The following is a 25,415-nucleotide window of genomic DNA, read 5'->3' on the forward strand; positions in this document are numbered from 1 at the left end:
TTGAGAACATGTTCTCCCCTAACACTTTCCCAGTTGATGACAAATTCTTACCCATCTTTTCTCCACGCATCATTATTTTCTGACTGGCACAGCCACAGTTGTGAGTAGTAACAGCAGCCTCAACCTTGCTCAATGCAAACATGTCCTTTGCCCCATGCTGGGTGACAGGGACAAGTGCTTAACTGCTGCATCTTCTCTAGTCTGAAATATTGCTTTAGTGGACTGAGGTTGTTCTTACCGACACTGACAGAACACACACACACACCTTTACTCTTTCAATTAGGAAAGGTGAGGGAAGAATCTTTGGGAGCCAATGTATTTGGTGATAACCAAGCAGGGTCAAAGAGGGGAAGGGTGCAAGTCCTTCCACTGCTATTATCAGTGGTCAACTACCCTCTTTTTCATTGTGGAATTGGATCAGCAGTTATGAGCATTGTTTGGGAAAGCTAGAAGTCGTGAGGGGAAAGCTTAAGAGAAAGGGCATTTTCAAGAGAGCATATATTTCTTTATTGGATTGTTATGCTTTCCTTCATCAATGAATGTGTGCTTCCACTGCCATTTAGGAATTATAATACAGGGAAGGGTAAGGAAACTTAAAAAGCAAATGCTTAATTGGAGTGAGTACTCTGCTTAACTGCTGTGGCCTCACAGGGGGAGAAAGGCAGGCATAGCTCCATCCTGCCCTAAGCCCCAGCATCCCAAATGCCACTGCTGTAGCCTCAGATGGTAAAAAGAACAGGTAGTATATGATGGACTTAATCTCTTCCCCCACTGCCATTTTCTTCTCCTTGTGCATTGTGTTTTCTTTAGATTATAAGCCTGAAGGAAGGCAACTGTCAAATTAACAATTTGTACACTGCTCTTGGGGTCTTTCTGGCAGTAGAGTAAGGCATAAACAAACTACAGCTCCCATAATCACTTACTGGCTGGGACTCATGGGAATCAGGGCTGTGAAGTCAGTATGCTACGCCTTCAATTCAAACTCCTCTTATTTTCTGTTGTTTGACTTCCAGCTCATTATAAATGCCAAATGTATATTAATTAGTTAAAACACATTCACTGTAATAAAAAGGTAACACGAGGCATTTCATCAGCATGACGTAATTATCAGGCTACTTAGATATTTAGGACGTACAATATTCATTTGATTAAACCTTTTGAACAAGAAAACTTTTCTAAATTCCTATGAAAGTTAATATGCAACAAACTAGGCATTTAATACATTTGTAAATGGTAAAATACAAATTTAAAGTGCTATTTACTATATTATAACCTGTTATTTTGAAGCTGGAATCAGTACCAATTCACTCTACCCAAAATTGCTTCCGATTCTGAATCTGTGACTCCAACTCTACTGCTCTGTTAGGAGTTGTAGTTCAAAACATTAAGAGCGCACCATTTGTCTACCTCTGTGCTGAAACCAGGAATTGGATTCTTTAATTGCTTTCAAGATTCTTGCTGTACATCTTAGAGGTTTGTGAGATGGTGGGCTTCTAATCCTGGCTAGTTAACTAACATTAAGTCAGAATTCCTTTGAGAGATAATAGTGGAATGCAACTCTCTTGTCAGTTTACTTCCACACTCCTTTGTGGGGCAGAGGTTTCTTTTTCTTTCCCAATACCTCCCTGGGTATGCAGCAGCATCCATGGAGGTCTTACACAGCTGTGTCCTCACTGGCTTCCACTTAGCTTCAGCCTTTTGTTCTCAGGTTGTTTTAATTGCCCTTACACACCCAAGATAGAAGGAGCAGCCTAATGCTGGGGACTGCTCCTCCTTCTCTGGCTGTGCAAGGGTAGCTGACATGAGTACTAGATCTTCCCCACAGCTGCTTAGCGGATGAGGGTACAGAACTCCCTCCTCATCTGTTTTGCATTCTTAGCATAGGGACATTGATCTAAAGGCACCAGATCTTGGAAGCTAAGCAGGGCTTGTCCTGATTAATAATAATAATAATAATAATAATAATAATAATAATAATAATAATAATAATAGGATTTATTTATATGCCGCCCAATCACTGGGAATCTGGGTGGCTTACAACAGAGAGGATAATAGACAGTTCTCTGCCCTCAGGCTTACAATCTAAAAAGACATGACACAAAAGGAGAAGGGAATGGTGAGAGGGGGAGGGGATCAGGTCCAGCATTCTTCTCTCCCTCTGAGGCCTGGACCAAGGCAGATGGACTGGAGGGAGGGCTCTTCTTCTTCCAGGCTAGCCCTGATGGAGCTCGGCCTGTCTGGTCAACTTCCTCATAGGCTGGAAGATGACAGTTATGGAGGGAGGAGCCTCTTTCTTCAGGCTAGCTCTGATGGAGCTGGGCCTGCCTGGTCATCTCCCTCACAGGCCGGAAGATGACAGTTATGGAGGGAAGAGTCTCTTCTTCCAGGCTAGCCCTGATGGAGTTGGGTCTGCCTGGTCAGCTCCCTCATAGGATTAGTACTTAGATGGATGACTGCCAATGAATACCAGGTGATGTGTAGGCTATATTTCAGAGAGAGGAAATAGCAAAACTGCCTCTAAGTATTCCTTTCCTAAGAAAACCCTATGAAATTAATGGGGTTGCCGTGAGTTGACAGGGGATTTGAAGACATGCATGCATCCTCTTTTTGCAAGATATTTCTCCTGCTACATCTAAAAAAATTAGTTACCAAGAGGATTCCAGCCACTAGGATATTTATTGCAAGACAGTTCTCTGTACAGAAACTGGTGCCTTTTGCAGGGAGAAGTAGATGTTTGTAGCATTGTAAACCATAGTTTATGAAGTTGTGAACCAGCATCTAGAATAGCTAGTGTTTCAGTTCTGTTTTGAATCCTGGCATAATCGGCTTCTTTCCCAGTGTGTATTGTTTCTTGAATAGTTTCTTTTGTCCTTCCTTTGGAACATAACTGTGAATAACCTTTGGCCAAAGTCCAGACTTTTTTTTTGCAGGACTGTAAATTGGAATCATTAATTAATGGACATATCCATCTGGCTACTGTGTAATTTCAGGAATTGCTTTGTAGTTGCACCATCATTTTAATCTGTACTAGATGTTCTTTGCAGCAAAATTGTTAATATGTGTAGTGCTCTGTATATTGAAGGCTTACAAGCTGTCATGGTTCGTAAGTTCTTTTATTTGTTTATAGCCTTAGGTTATCACAAGTCAAATCTCACAGCAATACTGTATATAAATAGACTAAAAACCAACCATGACATGCATAGATGCATAACATAGTGAAATATGGTGAAGGTTGGGAATGAATTTGATGAATTGGTTTTACCTCTAAATACAGAACAAGTGTCCAGGTTTGATCAGAAAATAAATGATAAAATAAGATTTTTATTTAATAATGACAGAACAAGTAACTACAGTAGGTTTGGTGCAGTTTGCTTCAGATTTCAGTTTTGGTGTCCATCCCCTCCAATGGGAAAGTTTTACTCCAGTATGTAATGATAAATACTCTGATTTGAAAATCAATTATCCCAAAATCTGTGGTCCTACAGGAATTTTTTGTTGCTTCCAACAGTCATTGCATTTGCATTCCTGTCATTGTTTTTCAGGCAACTATCTTATTTTAATTTGTAATATATCTTAACTGAAGAGAAAGGTAGCAAGTTAATGTTTACCTGGGTTGAAGAGCCCTGGTGGCTTAGTGGTTAAATGCCTGTATTGCAGCCACTCACTCACAAACCCAAGGTTGTGAGTTCAATACCAGCCAGAGGTTCAGGCTTGACTCAGCCTGGTATCCTTCTGAGGTTGCTAAAATGAGTACCCAGATTGTTGGGATCAGTTAGCTTACACATTGTAAACCGCTTAGAGAGTACTTAAGTGCACTGATAAATGGTATAGAAATATATTTGCTATTGCTATTGCTAGAAATCCTGTCCTAATGTTTGAATTTGAAATGTCCTCAATTCCTAAACAGGGATAGTTTCTGTGGTTTTGGCTGTAAAGAGTTTGACATATATTTTGAGCCCTGTTGTTTTTATACCATGGTGGATTTATCTGTGTGATGACAGTATTTTCAAAAGTGATTGTTACTGCTGGATTGATTGCTTGGTCTGGTTGACAGTGTCTGTGGCTTTGAAACAGAGACAGTTTTCTGCAACAAAGACAGTAGCTGAGAGACATTGCTGCAAAATGACTTACTGTTTTGTACTGTGAACAAAGTCAATGGGAAGTCCTCAGTAGTGTCAATCACCAGTGGATTATTTCTAGGTTTAGTAGCTCTTTGAAATATAGTTTTAACTTTATTTATTAAAAGCCATTTTGAACTTAAATGGATTTATATAAGTAAATATTTTATATCAAGCTGACAAATTGCATTTTGGGATGTAAATGTATTTTTTCCCATTGTAACACAAAGATTTGTACTATGCTTGGCAGTACTTTAACTTCCAGATGCCAAGTTGCTAATCTCTTCTTGGGTTAATGTTTCATACAGTGCAGTCTCTTTTTCCTAACCATACTAATTTACAATTCCTCTGTCCAGTGCAAGATTAAATGAAAGTACTTAATTTAAAACTTTATTTCTTCGCTCATTCTCTGTGTCTTCTTAATTCTTTCAACGTATTGATAGTAGAAACTACTTGGAACACAAGTTAAATGGGAAGATATTTGAACCTCCATGACACATGGAGTTAGATGCTAACTGTTAGAGTGAGACCTTGCCAACACAGTCCACATGTTTATTCAGATGTAGATCCCACCCAGTTTGATTGAGCTTGCTCCCAGTCCATGGTATAGATTTGTATCTGAAGTTAGTACCAATTTAAGTTAGTCTCTTGCAACATAAAATGGAGGAAATGAGAGGGAGAGAAAAAAATGTGGCATATCGATATACCAGTTGCAGAATATTTCAGCTTTCCTGGACATACAGTAAGGGATTTACAGGTTGCAGTCCTTGAACAAAGAACCTACAAAGGAAGACTAGAGAGAGAAACTATATTAACAGAATTATGTTATCAGAATCTAGTCCATTAGCAGAGGTATGAACAAAGTCTCATTTTTTTAGTTTTTATAACTATACTAAGTATCTATTGTACTGCATAAAATACAAATAAATGCAACACCTTAAACTGCAATGGAATGAAGTCTTCTATTAACGTCATGTGTTTTCTTTACTATCTCTTTAATGGGGCCTAAATACCCTAAAGGCACTAGATCCTGTCTGATCTTGGAAGCTAGGGAGGGTCAGCCCTGGTTAGTACTTGGATGGGTGGCCACAGATGAATACTAGATGCTGTAGGCTATATTTCAGAGGAAGGAACTGACAAAACTACCTTTTGAGTATTGCTTGCCTAAGAAAACCATATGAAATCCATGGGGTCACCCACCATACATCAACTGGTGACTTGAAGGCACATTCAGACAGGCATATCTTTTCTATGCTTTACTCCCGGTCAGGATTGCTTCCCTGACCATAAGCACTGAAGACTTGGTTGGGGTTGGGGATTATTGTTCACTAGTGTGAGTGTGCTGAGTGTATGACTGAATTAACAAGTTTATATTAACATATTATTATGCCATCATATATACAGACAGTGTCAACAGTTGTGAAATAATGTTACAAATGTTTCACTTACTGTTGGCCACATAAGAAGTTTTCAGTGATTTTTTGTTTGTTTTTTCTTAGCCCTTATTTAAACTTCTCCAACATTGTCAACATGTTGCTGTCGAGGAGATCTACAGTAATGTTCCTTCTAGACTGGAAGTGTGTGCTTTCCAGTCAATAAAATGTTCCAGGCAGATGTTAGCCCTTCCCTTCTTTTGTTTGCTAAGAATGCTTGACCTGCTATCTTGTTATAGCAGGTTTGCTTTCCATTTGAAATCTAAAGATAGCAGGGATCAAAATCCATTGAGTTTATGCTCAGCAATCCATTTTAAACCTCATGTTTCTGGCCTGTATCTTTGCATTTTAGAACTCTAAATGCCTAACGGCTGCAGTGCTTCCAACACATCTCACTGAAATTCTTGGCTGCTGCTTCTATTTAGTACAGAGTGATATCACCCATGAAAACACCCTAATTTTAAACTAGCAGTAATTTAAAACAATCCCCTGAGATTGTCACAGAAGAATGCTGAGTTCTAAAGCAGAAATGGAAATATGTGATTATTTTGTTGGGTGCAGATGACGGGAAGAAAGTGTGAGCCTTAGGCTTAAATATACTCATTTCTATAGTGTTAAACAATGGCTTACCAGTATGGCCGTGTGAATATTTGTCCTGTTGAATGAGATGGAGCTAATTTAGCATCTGTTCAACAAGGATTCAGTTGTTTGGGAATAAAGTTTACCTTCACTACTTACAATAGGTATGATGAAATAATTGGTTTGATTTGAAATTATCCAGTGCACACAATACTTGGCAGCAGCTTACTATTTTCTCTTCTGATTATCTTGGGGGGAAAACCTGGAAGACAAAATGATGAGATGAGAAGAAATAAGACTTTCAGTTGTCTCCTTTTCTAACTAGCTATTCATGCCCCTCAAACCTTTTCAGACAGTGTGGGGAAAAGGCTGACCTATCAGTGGACACTTTAGTAATAGAACCATTGACCTTGTCTTGTTTGACATACACAGAGAATCATGTTGTCAACCATGGTCAAAGCTCACATCATAATAATAATAATAATAATAATAATAATAATAATAAATTTATTTATATTTCCCGTCTCTCCCTATGTATTGAAGCAGGATTACAACCAGATAAAATACAAACAGACCATATAATAAAATAAATCTTAACAACACTAAAATTCCCACAAAATTAACCCTCATAATACAATATTAAATACATAAAACAAAATTACAAGGTTAAAAATTAAAAATTCTTATGTTACATATCAGAGATTGAGGTATAGAGGTGGGTAGACTTATTTATGAACAGTTACAAGTATAAGGTGTATCAAGCATTTCTGACTAGCCCCACAAATTCTTGGTTCTGCTCAAACCTATCATCTCCACAACCCATCTTAGTTGCACAGTAACACCAGCTTCTTCTTCTTCTTCTTTTTTTTGCCATGCAGACTCAACTGCTTGGTTTCCTTGAGATATTTCATGCCCCACAAACATGTCATCTGAGACTGGCAGAGCTGTTTGGAGCAGCATACACTCAAGCCTGTTAAATGCACTGAATAAACAAGTTGTCTGCCCAATAATGTAAGTTTGTTTTTCAGTAAGATCGGTAATGGTGAACAGTCTTTCCTCAAAGGCTGCTTGCTAACTAATACATTCCTATGCAGGGGAATGATTTTAGATTCAGTGCTCAGCTCAAGCAAGACAACAGCAAGGTTAAAAAGATTAGATTGGTTTAGCTCCATAATTGTATACCTGCCAGAACATGCCTCAGAATACTGTAATGTACAGCAATTCCTTTAGCACGTGAGTCTTGGTAGAAAGTTGTAACCAGAAGGTGCGCACACATGCATGCACCTTCAAGTTACCTGTGGACCTATGGTGACACCATGAATTTCATAGGGCTTTTGTAGGTAAGGAGTACTCAGAGATGGTTTTTCAAGTTCCTTTGTCTGAAATAGTATCCAGAAGGTAGTTTATTTGAAAACTAAAGTTCTACTGCTTATTTTTTACTTAACTTCAGTGATTGTATAAATCGGGGAAAAGGCCTGTGTTTCAAAATGAATATGCACTATATAAACTGCTATCAAGGCCTGATTTTTGAAGGGTGCTTTTGTGTATTCATTAATTTTTCTAGTGAAGACTTGGCTTTTTTCATGCTGAGGATACATTTTATTAACTCTTTGTCACTTCAGCATGTTGGTAAAATGTAATATAGGAATAAGAATTTGTGATTAATGCTTTCATGCAGCTTATTTTTGATCTGTTTTTAAGGGTTTTATTTACCCTTAGTCTTACAAGCCAGCTGAATTGACCTGTATATTGTAAATGCTTATCAGCATGCCCTTATCTTGTGGTTTACTGGGGAAGAGGTTGGTGAACTCTTTTATTGGATCTGTTTTGTTGTTGACTTTGCCTATGTTATACAGAGCTTTTTGAGTGGAATGAAAAGAGATTTAATTCTCTGAAAAAGCTTTGAGCAAAATAGAAAGTAGATTGTTGGTCACTCTGTTTACTCAGTAGCTTTACTAACTAGCACAGCTCTCTGGTATACCAGACTAAGACCTTTCATACCACCCGTTACCTAAAAATTGTAACTAAAGATTTATTGTTTGATAAATTTGTAAATTGCCTTTTAGCCAACTAAGCACTTTTAGCAATTTATAAAATTCAAATAAAAACACATACCAGTTGGTGACAGTAAATATAACAGGGACCTCAGATGACAATTTCAGATTATAGCTAGGTTCATATGAAGGAGATGGTTTTTGAGAATTTTAGATAAAACAGCACCTTGAGTTGGGCTTGGAGATGAACTGTAATCTAGTATAGGTGATCAAAGACTGGAGTTGTATGGACTGTAAAATGCACAGGAGTCTGGACACCTCCATTTCCTCTTGCCATGATTAAATGAAAGGTGACTAGGGTGTAAATCACTGTGGCAAGATCCTCAGGAAGGAATGCAATTGGTATACCAGATGAAGCTGAGCAAAGCACTCCTGGCCGCTGTCACCAACTGGTTTTCCAAGAACAATGTCGTATCCGATAGTGTGTCCAGTTGCGTATCTGGTACTTCAGTGGAAGTACTCTCCAGTCCAAAACATTAAGTATTTGCAGTCCTCTGCACTCCATCTTGGTGCGTTGAGTCTTGGTTTGTTTGGCTATGCTTGGCTTTTCACTGCATCTAAGCAGTAGTTCAGAAATTATACAGCTTCTTAACATCAATTGAAAAGTTTAGATAAAGATGGATGCCATCAGCATAATGAAGGTCAAGCCCATACTATATGACCTCTAGCAGTTTCATGTAGATAAGAACAATGAGGATTAAATAGTCACAGGCTAGAGGCAATGAATGGAGATGTCTGACCCATACAACGTGATGTGCTCCCATTCTTCTGTCTAACATAGCCAATGGTTAGCAGTGCTTGGAGTTGCAGTTAAAAGTGTGTAGAAGGCCACATGTTTACCATTTTTACCAGAAGTAAGGTTTGAGGAAAAGTCATCTAGCACAAGCTTCTGGGAATGTTCAGAACCACTGCAAAATGATGCTCCCAAATTCCATATCATCTCAGCAAACCAGAAGTATTTGCGATGGTGTTTAATGCTTCTATGAGGACCAACTTAACAGAAGAAGGCAGTTCTTGCCACCCTGTTCCTGGCATAGTTCAGGCACCATGCCTGTTTCATTTACCAAGACTATCACCTGCCCAGCCTGAACCCAGATTGGAAGTGATTCATACAATCAGCTTCAGTCAAGAAACCTTGTAGTTGTAACACTACCATTTGGTCCAGTGCCTTATTCAGAAAAAAAAGAGATTAGAAACTCACTGGTGGGAGACACAGAAGGTATACAGTATTTCATAAAGGACTAGAAATGTTTTCCCTAGAGTGGTGGTAGAGAATCCTCCTTCTAAATTCTTGACATCGGTTTCTAATAAACTAATTCTGAAGTATGTTCTTTTAAGAGTTTATACAATGTTTCCTCCCCCCCCCCTCCTTTTTGGAATTGCAAGGGGAGAAAGAATTGAGTATAATGGTTTGTAATGCCATAGAAGCTGAATAATTGTCTTATAGAAAAAAGAGAGAGAGATGCTGGATCTTGAATGTACCAGAAAGTCATGCCTAGCCACTTCAGATTTCTTTTCTGTTTGGATCAAGAATGATAAAGGATAGTGTGAAAAGCGTACTTCTTCCTCAGATGTTCTTTTCAGTATTGCTTCACTTAGTCTAGGATTCTAGCCTTTGTTTTGAAAATTGATTTTACAGCTAAGCATAACTGAGCTCCACTGACTTGTTTGTACTAATAAATAGTTGAATATATTTTACAGACTGTTAAAAACTGTGGAATAGATAGGTGTCTGTGCAAATAGCATGCAAAATTTGCATTATGAAATCACACAAACAGGTTTAGATTCTGGGGTATATGGGAGAGAGAATGTTCATTTTATGCATTAAAAAGAGTTTCTCAAATGTTTTCCTGTCTAAAGCAGAATAAAGCTTTTGCAGAAGTCTTCCCTTGAACTGTAGTCTTGAAATAAAACAGTATCCTTATATATGTCTACCTTCTAAGAACAGATCATGGTCTTTGGTGATTTGATGTGCACATACTCACTTCTACATAGAAAATTCACCAAGTTGGAATTTCTAGTTGTTTTAATGAGTTGGTTCCATGGTTGATGTTATATAATTTGGGTTTCCAAACATTACTAAATTTGTAGATTTTGCAAGCACAGATTTTCTCGGGACAGTAGTTTCTGTAGATGTATCATCCTTCCTTTTTTGAGATGAAGAACAATGTTGCACTATCAACCCTGAGTTATAGTCATAGTACTGTATATTTGTCACAGATTAATGATACCCTATTTTCTGTCCAGCATTTATATTATAAGTGTACTTGCTGTTTGCATTGATCATGTAATACAAACATCTTGTTGTATGTATCTTTAAGTCATAGGAAATTTGCTTGCCTATTCAAACCATTTAAGCACACTTTCTCCATTACTTTTCAGAAATCCACGCTACAGGATTCAACTACCAGAACGAAGATGAGAAAGTGACTCTCTCTTTTCCCAGCACGCTGCAAAAAGGTAAAGTTTCTTTTATTTATGTTGATTCTGAGAGACCTAACATTATATAGTTATTTGAGCTTTCAACTATGACTCAAGAGCAGAGTTCGAATCGCCACTGAACTATGGAAACCACTGGGTGACCTTGGGCAAAACCCACACTCTCAGCTTCCAAGGAAGGCAATGGCATATCCTGCCTGAACAAATCTTGCCAAGTAAACCCCATGATTTGATCATCTTAGGGTCATCATAAGTTGGAAATGACTTGAAGGCCTTGAAGGCACACAACACCAACAGCGTTGATTCTGTAGGGGTTCCCCCCCCCCTTTTTTTTTTTTTTACTAGATTTCATTTTGGTTTTATATATTAGTGTGAGATGTATATCTTCTGGCCACCCTTTGTAATACAGGTTCAGTCTCCCTTATCTGGAATTCCAAAATGTAAAATATTCCAAAATCCAAAATTGTCCACATTTGTGGCTGAGAGAGTGACTTCTTTTCTTTCTGGTGGTTCAGATTACACAAACTTGGTTTCATGCACAAAATTATTAAAAAAAACAATGTGTATAAAATTACTTTCAGGCTATTTGTATAAGATGTATATGAAACATAAATGAATTTCATGTTTAGATTTGGGTCCCATCTCTAGTCTCATTATATGCAGTCAGCTCTCCATACACATGGATTCTTTATTCACAGATTCAGCCATCCACAGTTTGAAAATATTACAAAAAGTTGTAAATTCCAAAAAGCACACCTTGATTTTGCTATACTATATGAGGGACACCATACATGGATTTTGGCATCCATGGCAGGTACTGAAACCAGAACCCTGCGGATGCCAAGTGCCACTGTATATAGAAATATTCTGAAATCTAAAAAACTCCAAAATTCAAAATACTTCTAATCCAAAGTAAGTCTGATAAGGGAGATTGGACTTGTAACATTAATTCGATCCCAGACATATTTCTGATCTGTATTTACATATGCATGTGCCATCTAAAGTTAGCCCCTTGTGCAGCTATTAGAATGGACTGGAGTCCATGAAAGGTGTGCCACAATAAATTTTAGTCTGCAAGTACCACTAGACTCGACAGTGTTTCCTGCCAGTGGCTAATACTGTTATCCCTTTTGAAAACGTCAAAATACTAGCTTCATTCTACAGTTTTAACAATCTTGTCTGAACTAGGACCCTCTTCCCTGTGAGGGAGCAAAGTATTCAGTCCCTCATCATGTTCTTTCCAGCTCAGGCTAAAATTTATAAATAGTAATATTGAAAGTGTTTGCTTCTTATATGTTATAGTTACCTCAATACAAATTGCTTGAATTAAAACACAATCTTTGCTTCATTTGAGTTGCAATTGAAAGTGCTGACAAATTAAAAATTGGCTCTGGAATTCACCCCTCTGTTTTTTTAATCTAAACTTTGGTTCTTTCTAATAAATAGAGAATAATTGAATTAGCTTCTTTATGTTTATTTACTTTGAGTTACAGTCTACCTTCTTCCCAGAGTTGGGATACTGTACATCTTCCAACATAAATAAAAAGGTCCCTGTTAAAATCTAATAAACCATAGACATAACTTAAATTAATTATACTGTTAAACCACCAGTTAAACAATTTTAAAATGCCAGACCTAAAATAAGTAAAAAAAGAGTAAAATATTAAGTCCACTATGGGCTCAAGTAAATAGGGCTAAATGAGCGACCAGAGATTGCTACCACTGCAGGACCACAACAACCAGATGCTGTAGTCCCAAGGGCACCTTCTGCTGCAGTCCTCAACAGGACATGAAAAGGAGCAGTAAAAAACCGCTCCTTTTGTGGCTGGTTTTGAGTTGCGTTCTGCTGCTCCAGTGCGGTCCTTGCACCGCCTCCAAGTGATCTGGGGGTGTGCATCATGTGCACACACCCTGGATTGGCTTGATGGTGGCCCCTTTGGAGTGTTTAAAACCTCTTAGTGCAACATTCAGCCATTTCATGAATGGAGGGTTTTTTTCGTGTGGACAGAAGGAAAACAAGATGGGGTATGGTTTGGAGTAGTTTGCTCAGTTTGTTATTTCTACACACCAAGGGTGGACAACTATGTAGGGATCAATATTTGCACATCCTTGATGGCCTGCACCAGTGTGCTAAAATGAAACCAGAAGTGATGAAACATTGTTTTTGGTGTTACTTTGGCTTCATTTGAATTTATTTGTTTGTTTGGGGATATTTGGGGGTGAGGCGAGGGAACACAACTGCTTCTTCTTCTTTGTGGTCTCTGTGAATCACACAATTGGACTATCCTGCACCTACTGTGGCTGTTCTGAGTGAATTAAATTTTTAAAAATTGAGGTAGGGTGAGGTTTGCAGGATATTGTAGAAACTTTAAGGGCTTAAAAAAGATGGTTGAGGGTCTTCACAGTGCTCCATTAGTTGCACTTTCCCCATGGGATGCACGGTGCCCTACACCTTCCAAACCTAGTACTAGCTGTATATACTATACGCAGCTTGTAATTTCTTGAATCGAGGTTTGTATTTGTGTAAGCTATGTTGCCAGTTCTGATGATTGGAAGGTTGGCACTTTGAAGCCCAAGTGCTGCATGATGTAGTGAACTCCTGTCACTAGTCCCAGCTTCTGCCAACCTAGCAGTTCGAAAGCATGCAAATACAAGTAGATAAACAGGTACCACTTCGGTGGTAAGGTAACAGCATTTGGTGCAGTCATGCTGTTCACACAATCACCAGATTAGTCTTTGGACAATGCTGGGTCTTTGGCTTAGTAATGGAGATGAACACTTACCCTTACAGTCGGTTAGAACTAGACATTCATGTCAAGGGCCTACCTTTACCTTTTAAAACCATGGCCTGTTACAGACTGCCAAAATAAAGCTGCTTTGGGTCCCTTTGGAGGTATGCTGTTTAAATGATGCATGGGTCCTAAGAGTCCGGAGGTTGCGCCAAAGCCACACGCCATTCTTAAGCACTGGAGTGCAGCTTTGGTGCAGCTTCCGGATTCTTAGGATGCATGCATCATTTAAACAGCATACCTCCAAAGAGACCTGAAGCAGCTTTATTTTGGCAGTCTGTAACAGGCCTTAGTCTCTGTGTTGTTTTAAGATAGAGCTTTATGTTTTCAGTTTCTCAACTCTGCATTGCCATCAGTTTGAGCAAATATTTCCAAAAAGACATGAATTTAAGTAATCTTACCTCTTCTCTTCCTCTTCGTTTTGCTCTGCTGCATTTCTTTCTTTCTTTGATTTTGATTTTAATTATTCCATGTTAATTAGAAGATACAAGGATTCTATGGTGGTTTAACATGGAAAGAAAAAATTAAAGAGGAGATTGCTTGTAACTAAGATAGGGAATTACACAAAGACTGAGGCTATAACTCAGCAGTAGGATACAAGCTCGGCAAGCAGAATATGTCAAATTCAATCATTGGCATTGTTAGTTCCAAGTATGTTAGATAGCACGACTAAAAATATCATCCTCAGATCTCACTGAGATGTTGCTCTTGAAAGTAGATTGTTCTGGTCTGAATTGTCAGTGCATCAGAAACACACAGCAATAGAGAAAAGAACCATGTCATATTCCTTTCAGATCAGCACAAAGTTAGCTACTTACGTTGTGGGAGCAGGGTAACATGTAAAATGATGCTATGATACAGGTTGAACAATATTATATACCTGGGAGATATCAGCAATGTTCTGTTTCTTAGTGCTAAACCATAGTTCAGTGTGCATATTAATCTTAAAACAGAAGTGGAAGGATCTGCTCATTATTTCTCACCTCAGAAAATATTAAGTGTGTTGATTCTTCAGACTTCTGAATTTAATTAAACTTCATTTGACTTTACATTTTAACATAGTCCCTGGATGCACCTAACCCTCTCTCCCCCACCATAAAGGTATTCATACTAGCTTGACTGTTGGATTTTGGGAGACCAGGGTTCGAAACCCACTGGATGATCATGAACAAGTTACCCTCTCTCAACATAAGAGGAAGGCAGTGAGAAACCACCTCTGAATAAACCTTATTTAAAAAAAGCCCTGACATAGGATCACTTGAAGTTGGAGTCAACTCCAAGACACACAACAGATTACAAGTGGGACCTTACTTCCAGTTTATAATGCAGTTGCAACTGGTGAAGTGAAAGGAATTCTTTAGGTTATTTAGCTTTCCTTATGTTTAAATTATTGTATGCATTTATTAAAATATTCCTATCCTGACTCCAAAACACATTGCAGAAATAATTCAGTCTGAGACCAGCTTAACTGCCCTGGCCCAATGCTAGGGAATCCTGGGAACTGTTGATTATTGCAATACCACAGCTCTCTAACGGGCCCGTTACAGACGGGCATAAAAGTACAGACTGGGTCCGTAGTAGGGTTAGAAAGGGGTGTCACTTCCTGACGCCCCTAACCCTAGTACGGACCCAGTCCGTACAAAATAGCGGCGCCCGTTCCACACGGGGGTCGCCATTACGACATCATGACCGCGCCGCCTCTAAACAGGGTGGCGCCGTTGTGACGTAGTGGGGCTGCGCAAGAGCACCTAGAGCGCCCTTTCTGCAGCCCCGGAAGGAGCTCTGTTTCGGAGCTGCTTCCAGCTTTGCGTCACTGGGCGCAGCCTTTACATGGCTGCGCCAGCGACGCAGAGAAGAAAGGGGCCAAGCGGCCCCTTTCTCCTCCTCCCCACTGCCATCGGGTGTCCTTGGGGCTTGAAGCCCCAAGGATACCCCTTTCCAGGCCGCGGGGAAGTGACCTTTTGCAGCTTCCTCGCGGCCTGGAACGGAGGCTGCCGTTGTGGCAGCTGAGGCCCTGATCTGGCAGGGAAAGGGCCAGTTACAGGCGCCCCAAACGGACGGTCTGTAACGTGCCAGAGAAGGCTAAATGTCTTACAAAACTACAGTTTCTAGATTTTAAGCCAGGACTAAACAGGGGGAATGGGAGGAGGAGGTGGGAACATTTACAAGATTTTAAGAAAGGACTGAAGGGAAGGGAATTAAAGGGGGGGGGTGTGAGTCTTTGTGGAGGGCTGAGACTTTAAGCTGAGCCTGGAATGGAAGGAGGAGTGGAGGGAGAATTTGTTGTATAGCATTTGATTGTGGAGGCTTTAAAAATCTCTCCACTTTGCAGGAGTGAGGGCTTCAGAGGCTTAGGACCCCTTCCATTTCAGGTCTGGTGGGCTACTGGAGACTCTGGAATGCCTTTCCAAGAGAGGCCAGAATGACTGCCTCCTTGCTGTCTTCCCATCAGCAATCAAACCCCTTTTCATTCTGACAGGTTTTTGAGAGGGAAAGCTTTTAAAGAACCAGCTATAACGGTGCTGTATTGTTTTAAAATGAACTATTTTAATAGCTTTTAATAATATTTATTTATTTATATGCCGCCTCTCCCACAGGATCGAGGCGGTTTGCAATAACAAATAAAATACAATATAAAATACAACATATATTAAAATACATTAAGTCACTTCCCTCCCCCCAACTATACCATAATAAAATATCATAAACAATTAAAACAATTAAAATAATCAAGCATATATTATTTTCAGTTGCAATTTATTCTTTTAACCCTAGGTTTCAATTGTTTTCATACTATGAATAGTTTAATTGTATTTTAATGTTCACTTTTTGTATATTTTTATCTCCATTTTTTAAAACTATAAGCTACCTTGACTCTCAATTTTGGGAGAAGGGTGGAATGCTGCTTCTAATAACAACAATGATAGGATAAAAGACGTAGTGAATAAATCAACAGGTTAAAATACCAGAAAAGGTTAAAACAGTTAAGCTGCTGTACATACACATTTTAAAGAGTTTTGTACTTTTAAAAATGTAGTATTACTTTTTGCAGACTGAAATTTCACTTTAATGGTTGGTTGGCGAGTTCCACATTACAAAATGAGTGTTTAACTGAGTCAAGTGAATAGTTCTCACTGTTCTGATATAATTACTTCTGCCTGCTCCGTTGGATCTGCAGAATGTAATGTTCAACTGAAGAGAAATTTGCTGTGGACAAACTTGCCTGTTTGTCTGTCAGGGAATTGGAGACAGGAGGGCTATTTATTCTAGACACATTTGTTTGCTCTATTGATATCCAGTAACTGTTAAATTCGAGCTATCTTTAGTGCTGCTTGTGGTATTTTATCCACAATTGCTTGTCAAGTTAGGTTCCTACTAGTTTCTGAACTGAAATGTGATACTCTGCCTTGAAAATCACACTGCGAATGGGGGTAGTTTCTCTGTTTTTGAGTTAAAAGTTTGAAGATTGATATAAAAAATTATTTTACTTCATTAATTTTTTTAAAAAAATCATACATTTAGACTTTATTAATTTTTGTATTGTTTTTAATTTGTATTGTTTTAAATATACTGTAGTGTTAGCCTCTTTGAGTCCCTTTATCAGGAACAAGGCGGGATAAAAATGTAGGAAGACTCTTTCAGTGGGACAAGAAATAGTCTCAATATCTTGGCTCAATTAATTGTTTTAGATTTAGCACTTCCATATAGTCAAGCATCATAATCTCTCTCTTTTTTTAACTACAGGGATGGGAACGTTAAAAATAGATTTTGTTGGAGAGCTGAATGATAAAATGAAAGGCTTCTATCGAAGTAAATACACCACTCCTTCTGGAGATACTCGCTTTGCTGCTGTTACCCAGTTTGAGGTATGAGCTCATTTGGTCTACTCCTTTCATCTCATTAATAGGAAATAGCATCCCTTCTCCATGAGTTTAGATTCTGACAAGGAGATTGTATGCTTGCTTAATAGCAACTACATTTAAGCCAAGATCTTACACACTTTTAGTGTAGCATGAGAGCTAGTTTGGTGTAGTAGTTTGAGTGTTGGATTAGGAGACCAGGGTTCAAATCCCTGCTCAGCCCTGGAAACCTGGGGCAAGTCTCTCTCTCTCTCTCTCTCTCTCACACACACACACACACACAGAGCCTAAGGACAATGGTAAATCTTCCCTTAGTAGATCTTGCCATGAAAATCCTGTGATCAAGTTGCCATCAGTCAAAGTCAACTTGAAGGCACATAACAACAACAAATATATTCCAGTTAGACTGGATCTCACAATTGTGTAGTTGATTGCATATCTAAATATTTATATCTACAAGAAGACATAGATACAGTTAATTAAATATTTCTCATCTCTTCTGTCCCTACCAATTCACCATCGACTCAATCTGTCAGAGCTACCCATTTATTTTCTGGGTTTTCAATTTGGAGATATTTAATCCATGGTTGCCATTCTTCATAAAATTTTTGTAAAGATTGGTGTCTTGTCCATTACAAAAAAATTGAATATTTTCAATTTCCATTCGTCAATTGATGGTGTTTCTTCTACTTTCCAGTATCTTGCTGCTATTATTGTTAGAAATATTATTTTACCTTCTGTGATTTCTGATTGTTTGCTTAAAAAGCACCATGACCTTAAACTCACCCATTGGTAACAATTGACTAGCTCCACATCCACCATTTGAAAATTGAAAGAGTTGTTTGTCCTTGCAGAACAGTTGTTTATGCTAGGGACCACATTGATTTAGTGAGAAAGTAGTGTTGTTCCTCAAGAGGAATTTAACCTTAATGTTGCCTCTCTAAAAACATTCGCTTCTTGCCATTTGCTTTTAATGAAGCAGCAGACGTATAATAAAAATATGACAGTACTCTAGTTAGTGACAAATGGGTCATCAGGTGCTGTACAGTACTTTGAAAGGGCTGTTCATTAAAGTATTTCCTGTACAATGTGCATGTATTCTGACTGGTTAGGTCCCCCTGCCATATTTTTAAATAAAATACAGTATGTGTTCACAGATAAAAAATAAATATAAATATGTCTATGTGCGTATATTTTGACTGGCTAGATCTGCCTGCCTTATTTTTTTAAAATAAAAAAAGATAACAATGGAAGCTTCGGTCCTGGAGGGAGAATAAAATATCCAGGGATATGGAAGCTTCTTGTCCAAGCTTGTTATCCGTGTTTGTGTGTGTCTGTGTGAATGATGTAGGAAGTGTTCTGGAAAACCTTTATGCCAAACCTTTCCAGATTTCTGAGCCTTCACCAGGCATTGTTTGTATGATGTTGATTGTTCAGTTGCTTCCAGTATGGAACAGGCAGGATAGGGAGTTGTTTGACCCCTTGTTTGACCTATGAACCCATTGATTAGCCTTTGGCAAGTGTGAGGCACTATTAACCAACTCCACTTACTGAATGTGTAAGGACTGAAAAGGCAGTACCTACACTGTGGTGGAGTAAGGACAAACCTGATCAGATGCCCATTGCTGACCATTTTGTTACATGGCTTGTAAGTTTGGGGCCTTCTTCCTCTCAAGCCGTAGGGTTGCCATATCCCGGCTGCCACCGGGATTTTCCCGGTTTTGGCGGCACCGTCCCCCTCCCGTCATGGGTGCCGCCTAAAACTGGGACAGCCCCGGTTGCAGCCGGGGCCTCACTGCCCTCCTCCTCTGCCACCGCACATGGCCGCGTGGAGGAGGCAGAGGAAGAGGAGGGCAGCGAGGCCTGGGGTGGAGGAGGGGAAGGTGGAGGCGGTGCCACCCCCACCACCCTCCCCGCGGCCTCCTCCCTCCTTCCCAGAGGCCGGCCGCGATTGCGGCGGACCCCGCACGCCTTCCTGGCCTTTAAGGAGGCCTGGGCCTCCTTAAAGGCCAGGGAAGAGGGAGGAGGCCGGCCGTGATTGTGGCGATCGCGGCCAGCCCCCGTGCGCCTTCCTGGCTTCTAAGGAGGCCCAGGCCTGAGCCTCCTTAGAAGCCAGAGAAGAGGGAGGAGGCCGGCTGTGATCGTGGTGATCGCAACCGGCCCCGCTCTCCTTCCTGGCTTCTAAGGAGGCCTCGGTCTCCTCAGAGACCCAGGAAGGAGGGACACTTTTTTGTAGGACACTTTGTTATTAAATGGAGGACACCCTGCGCCCCTTCCTGTCCTCTATGGAGGCCTCGGTCTCCTTAGAGTCCGGGAAGGGGCGCGGGGTGTCCTCCATGGGAAAGTGTCCTACATTTTCAAATGTTGTCCTACATTTGTCCCGGTTTGGCGGTCCTGACGTATGGCAACCCTATCTCAAGGAGACCTAAAACATTCTTGGTTCAGCCGAAGGTATCAGAAACAAAAGTTTATTAATAGGAACCTTCAGGAATAAATACAGCGCGCCCGTGTCATACGTGGGCGCGCCTTACGTGGCTTGAGCATACGTGCTCAAGCCATGGGGCGCGCATCCCATTCAATTGAATGGGCGTGCGCACCCGTTGCGCCCCGCGTGCCGCCGCGCCACCTTGCCACCGTGCACGAGCCCCATTGTTTACAATGGGGCTTGAGCATAGGCAGAATTCGCCTTACGCGGAGGGATCCGGAACGGATCCCCGCGTAAGGCGAGGACCCACTGTACTAAACACTAGTTGCTTCCTTGAGGGTGAGCTTTTCTGTGTCAGATGTTTTCAGTGGAGTAGCCTTCATTGTCCCTGACTCGCTGCAGTCCTCATACTTGCCTTCAGAGCAGTCTTTGCTCACCTTGACTTGAAGGTTTTTAGAACTGCCTTAGTGCCAAACAAAATGCTAATCAGGTTTGATGCATTAGAACCAGCCAGCTTCACTTCAGAATACTTCATGGAAGAACTATTTTGCTTTGGAAGAGGTTAGATTTTTATACTCTTCTGCTAATTCCTAGATACGTCATGATAGTCACATAGTTTTGTGCATTTTTCTTAAAGACCTGTATACCTTTTCTCTTCCTTTTATTAGCCTTCATACTCTCCATTCTGGCCTGCAGAGCACATTATGTTGCTTTTTTAAAAAAAATATCTCTGTTGCTTGGCTAAAAATTGCATTCTACTCGAGGAATATAGCTCCTTGGATTCATTATACTTTAGCTTCTGTGTAATTATCAGAATGCCTCATTTACTTGGCTGTTTGATCTTCTTTTTTCCAGGCTACAGATGCTCGCAGGGCCTTTCCTTGCTGGGATGAGCCAGCCATCAAGGCAACTTTTGATATCTCATTGGTGGTTCCTAAAGACAGAGTAGCTTTGTCAAATATGGTAAGTCTTTCAGAATGTTAAGAAGTAGAATGCTGTTGACATCAGCAGTATGTTCTAAATGAGCAGTGATATGAGTGTGAACAGTACAGAAGATACTCTAAATGTGTAGTTTCTGTACTGCTCATACATGTGTTGAGATGAATGCAAATAGAATGGGACCCCCTTAGATGTAATGCAAAATCTTGGTTTACCTCTTAATAAATGAACTCCAAGGAGTCGAAGGCTTTCATGGCTGGCATCCATGGTTTTTTGTGGGTTTTTCAGGCTATGTGGCCATGTTCTAGAAGATTTTCTTCCTGACGTTTCACCAGCATCTGTGGCTGGCATCTTCAGAGAATCTTATCTGAAGATGCCAGCCACAGATGCTGGCGAAACGTCAGGAAAAAAATCTTCTAGAACAAGGCCACTTTGGCCGAAAAACTCACAAAAAACCATGAACTCCAAGGAGCTTTGAGTTGAGATGATACTTCTGTCACCTTTCTCCCACACGGTGCAGTTCTGTTTTTTAATTTATTGGCTTCTCTACAAAAGATAATGTGCTCAGGAAGAACTCTGTTTAAAACATTTTGGACTAAATAAACTTGACACGGAGAAGTACTGACAAAAGAAAGTAAGCATATGGTGGACTTCAAGGGAAGAGTAGACAGTGTCTTGTGCAAATAGATGTATAGGATATTGGAGGTATGGAGAAATATGGTAGATAGCAAGGTGATGTGAAATATACAATAGATGAACTTCTATGATTCACACATTTATTTTGCATTACAAATAACTCAAGGAAATAACAGCCCCTGCCATCTTGCAAGATCTGGTATTGCTTCACTTTCAGCTTAACAAAATGTCTTCCAAACATCTTTCCTTGGACAGAATGTCACTGACCGGAGGCCCTACCCTGATGATGAAAACCTGGTGGAAGTGAAATTTGCTCGTACTCCTGTGATGTCAACGTATCTCGTTGCTTTTGTGGTTGGAGAATATGACTTCGTTGAGACCAGGTCAACTGATGGTGTGTTAGTCCGTGTTTATACTCCTGTTGGCAAAGCAGAACAAGGAAAGTTTGCATTAGAGGTAAATCATGATTACGTATTCTTGTTGTTAGTTGCTCTTTTGCAATTGCTAGAGAAGGGGCAGGACCCAGTGTTGCTATGGGAAATATTTTAATTTCACCTGGACTTACCAGCTTCAAAAGTTTAATTCTGTAAATATGGGGAATATTCAGAGAATCTTCAGATGCCACTGTCTAGTGTAGAATCTGTGGTTTGTGTTAGCAGGTTCAGTGCTTGGCATTTTCATGTACAAGTTTGAGAAGGGGAAACATATTTGAAGCCTTTTAGAGCTACTACTGATGTAAACAATATTGAATTATATGTAAATTGTTTATGTATTTGTTTATGTAAATTTGTACACTGCCTTGATCCTTTGGAAAGGCGGTATATGAATAAAATTATTATTATTATTATTATTATTATTATTATTATTATTATTATATGGTTAACAAAGGCTACTTCCTATTTTTGTGCTGTGAGGGACACCATGTTTTTTTAGCTAGCAGCCAGGATATATTTTGACACACAAATGAACTTACTAGTGGTCAAGCTCAATAATACAGTTGGTGTATTAATGGTCACCATTAATCTGAAGGTTTCAGAGTTATTCAGCTCACATACTTAGGTGGAACTGAGGTTTGCAAATAAAATCCCGAAGAGATTTCATGCTCTTGGAGGTTCTTTCAAATTATTTATTATAATCCTTTATGGAACATACAGATAAGGGCTAATTCCACAATTGCTGCTGGCCTGCTGAATTGCCAAATGTGTACTGCTTTGCAGATAAGGCAAGGGGAAGTTTTGACAACTCTTGTGGATGACTAGCTGGCAATTACATACCTACTTTTCTTTTGGTTAATATACAGTATTAAAATTTTTATCTTATTTTGATAGGTTGCAGCTAAAACTCTGCCTTTTTATAAGGATTACTTCAATGTTCCTTACCCTCTTCCTAAAATTGATCTCATCGCTATTGCAGACTTTGCAGCTGGTAAAGTACTTAGTGTTTCTCTGAAATTTGAGTTTTCCTTGAATTATAAAATAATTAGGAGATTGTTGTGTGTATCAATATCAATAAACCTTTGTGTTTATTTTATAAAGGTGCCATGGAGAACTGGGGCCTTGTTACTTATAGGTATGCTGTTAAAATACTCTCTTTCTTCCCTGTTGTGTTCTTGTTCACTAACTTCCCCACTATATCAGAAGCGGGACAGGGAGCTGTAATGATTTGTGCTTTGTCCTTATTACTGGTTAGTTACTGCCTCTAAATAATCTTTTCTGATAACAAAAATTTATTCACAAAAATTTAGCCACTTAAGCAGATCCCTGGGAAAATATTGGAATTCTGTGAAGCAGTTGTTCAAGAGTGTAACATTTAATGAAAGGTGCTGCAATTTTTAAAAGATGTTGGGCTGCATCTCTTTCCAGCTGTCTGTTGCCCAATATAAACACAGGCTGAATACTCATGCCACACTCTGCTGTAGTTAGTGTTACAGAAATGTGCCTTAGGCTCATGTACTGTCACCCTACTGCAACACAGCCATGAGGGAGGAGATAAGGCTTTTAATTAGCTGTGCTTTTTCATTATGTCAAAAATGGACAAAAAAGTGATTAATAATTAGACTTGAACAAGCCAGCTACAGAATGTGGTTAGTGATCCGTGTCACTTTCAGTAAACCATAATTAAACTATAGTAATGGTAGTTCTCATTCAAAATGTAGCAACAAGCCATAGTCACTTGAAAGTGGAAGTTAACTCTTCTAATCTCATTATGGCTGCGCTGGATATGGAGCGGCATGTGGGGGAGCCTGTAAGCCTGAGGCTCATGCACATAATACTAAGCTATAATGTAGCATTTTGTGCCAATGCAACCATTCTCATAATCACAGTTAAGAGATCATAAGAAGGACATAAAAGCACCTGGGTTTTTTCTTGTCTTTTCTCAGAAATTAAATTCTCCCAGTTCTAGTTAATCACAGTTAATGTATGTTTACATTGGTTATTGATGTAGTTAAGGTTAACCAGAATCCCTTCTGTATCAAAATTAAGATTTTAATACTGGTTTCCTCTCTTGGTTGGCCCTCACTATGGCAGTTGTAAGTGCTGACACTAATGGTAACTATGGTTAAAGAGGAATTAACTCCTGCAAGAAACTGAGAGTGTTTAGTCAAGAGTGTATCTACATTTGGCATGCAGCTCTTGAAGGAACAAAATACAGTGGACCCTTGTTATATGCTGGGGTTTGGTTCCAAAATCACCCATGGATAACAAAATCTGTGGATGCTCAAGTCCCATTTAATATAATGACATAGCGAAATGGTGTCCCTTATAAAAAATGGAAAATTATGGTTTGCTATTTGAAATTTATACTTTTTTTTTGAATATTTTCAAACTGTGGATGCTTGAATCCCTGGATAAAAAATCTGTGTATGAGAAGGGCTGACTATATAATTTAATGTATAGTTACGGAGGTAAACTTCAGTAACTGCAAGCTGAAATAACCCTTATTTGCTATTTCCATATTTCTCCTGAGTGGTAGGCTCCTTATGTATATTTTTCAGACAGCAGACTTTCAGTATGTATTCCATAAGACAGTGATTCTCAAATAATTTATGAGCTGTGTACCCCCTTTTACAAATTACAATAATAACTTTCCAAGCCTACCTAAATTGTCTTAAGTGACTCTAAGATGAAGCAGATGTGCAGCAAGAAGCGGCCTCCGGCAGCTCTAGCCATGATCAGACCAGGACTACGGTGACTGTACGCATCACTTTCAAACCTGGGCACTGCTGCAGTCTCAGACAGGCCACTGGCAGAAGTGGATTTTCACCACTCCTTTTTCTTGGGGCTTCGCTTTGGCGGGCTCAGAGCTGCTTTTGGCCGCTTCAGGGGTGTGCATCATCGAACATGTTGCTTATTTTGGCCCATCTGTTTCGGACCTCCTTCTCCTAATCAGAATCCTATTCTGACTCACACTGAAGAACTCCCTCAGTCACTCACTCCTGCTTTTACACATTCTAATTATCCTGTGCGCCTCTCCTCACATTCTGCCTGAAAGCCAGGTGTGCCTAGTAACTCTGTCACAGTGAACAACTCCATATTTCATTGGCCAGATTTTGACCACACATGTGCATATATGCATGTGCATGCACGATCTATGCCCACAGTGACCCCCAGTACCTTTCTGCCATGCTATAATTTATGTCAGGCTACTTGGGAAAAATGGAAATTCACCACTGAGCTCATGGCTGTGACCACCTTTCATATGCAGTACAGCTGAAAGAGAGAGAAGGGGAGCTGTCTGCCCTTTCAGACCTTATGAATTAAAATAATTCTTGTCAAGTTCAGAAACAAGCTGCACATGGATCACAGTAACACCAGATCTCCAAAGTTCCATTTTAACTTATGTTCTCCCCATATCTTTGACACTGATCCTGATAGTTTCACATTATAAAGTCAGTTTTACCATAAAAATTCATAGAATCGTAGAGTTGGAAGAGACCACAAGAGCCATCCAGTCCAACCCCCTGCCATGCAGGAAATCACAATCAAAGCATCCCTGACAGATGGCCATCCAGCCTCTGCTTGAAGACCTCCAAGGAAGGAGACTCCACTACACTCCGACAGTTTTTGTCTCAAGTCAGTGAGTTAGCAAGTGATTCAGTCAAGTTGTGCCTTTGGGGCAGACTCAGACAAAGTAAGAACACTT

General features: G+C 39.7%; 1 protein-coding gene across 2 annotated transcripts in view; it reads left to right on the forward strand.

Annotated features, from left to right (window-relative positions):
* The window catches only part of NPEPPS (aminopeptidase puromycin sensitive), an 83,762-nt gene that overhangs the window by 32,488 nt on the left and 25,859 nt on the right, over positions 1-25,415 (forward strand). For both annotated transcript variants that reach the window (XM_042471455.1, XM_042471456.1), the window contains exons 3-8: positions 10,567-10,644; positions 17,157-17,278; positions 20,553-20,660; positions 21,528-21,728; positions 22,601-22,697; positions 22,808-22,841. In XM_042471455.1, the coding sequence (XP_042327389.1) occupies positions 10,567-10,644; positions 17,157-17,278; positions 20,553-20,660; positions 21,528-21,728; positions 22,601-22,697; positions 22,808-22,841 (640 nt within the window). The remainder of the gene's footprint in view (positions 1-10,566; positions 10,645-17,156; positions 17,279-20,552; positions 20,661-21,527; positions 21,729-22,600; positions 22,698-22,807; positions 22,842-25,415) is intronic.

This window comes from Sceloporus undulatus, chromosome 6 (assembly GCF_019175285.1).
Source record: "Sceloporus undulatus isolate JIND9_A2432 ecotype Alabama chromosome 6, SceUnd_v1.1, whole genome shotgun sequence".
Lineage (NCBI taxonomy): Eukaryota > Metazoa > Chordata > Lepidosauria > Squamata > Phrynosomatidae > Sceloporus > Sceloporus undulatus.